An 823-nucleotide genomic window follows, 5' to 3' on the forward strand; every position below is an offset into this window, starting at 1 on the left:
GGCCCGCTCCCAGATGCAGCCGCGTCCAGCCGTTGCCGTTGCCGAAGCCGGCTATCACCACCACCACCACCACCACTACCATCATCACCATCACCACCATCGCCATCGTCGTCGTTGGTGCTGGCTTTCGTGTCCGTGTGGGCGTCGGGTTGTTCTGATGCTGATGGCCGTGCTGACTTGTCCTTGCTTGCACCGTGCACTGCGCCACTGCCACCACCATCGCCACCACCACCGCCACGACGACGTGCACGCTGTGCTTCCTGCGCGTTCATGTGGAGTTGGTTGCGCGCGTAACTGATGCGCATGAGCTTGGCCAGGTTGCAGTTGATGACGGCCTGGTTCACGCGGTCCCGCAGGTTGCGAAACGCCGCCAGCGCGCGGAAGAAATGCGCACACGCCATTTGCTTCTGCTCTTCAAATTGCGCGGCAGACCAGGCAGTGAGTGCCGGCATCTCCGACAGCTGGTCCATCAGCACTTTGGCCATCTCGTTGTGCGCGTTGCCCGTCTGCCGCACCAGCGTCTGCTCCTCCATCAGAGAGGCCTGCGAGTGTGTGTATGGTTTTGTGTGTGCGTGAGCGATAAGGGGAACAGATGTGCCAGAGACAGGGCAAGAACAAACCAAGAGTCAAATAAGACGAGCAATCAAACACACACACACACACACACACACACACACACACACACACACACACAGACAGACACAACCAAGCAACCACAAATGCGCGCACTCCCCCCCATCTCCCCCACGCACACACACGCGCATGCGCAGGCCACCGCACGTTGTGGATAAAGTCGTAGAGAGCGAGTGCTGCCTTTTGCCAG

The 823-nt window shown here is 59.7% G+C and overlaps 1 protein-coding gene across 1 annotated transcript in view; it reads right to left on the bottom strand.

Annotated features, from left to right (window-relative positions):
- Positions 1-533, bottom strand: part of PTSG_12382 (uncharacterized protein) — a gene marked incomplete at both ends in the record, with an annotated part of 2,044 nt that extends 1,511 nt beyond the window's left edge. The window contains one exon of the mRNA XM_004992869.1: positions 80-533. Within this exon, the coding sequence (XP_004992926.1) occupies positions 80-533 (454 nt within the window). The remainder of the gene's footprint in view (positions 1-79) is intronic.
- Between the last annotated feature and the right edge of the window lie 290 nt (positions 534-823).

This window comes from Salpingoeca rosetta (assembly GCF_000188695.1).
Source record: "Salpingoeca rosetta unplaced genomic scaffold supercont1.15, whole genome shotgun sequence".
Taxonomy (NCBI): domain Eukaryota; class Choanoflagellata; order Craspedida; family Salpingoecidae; genus Salpingoeca; species Salpingoeca rosetta.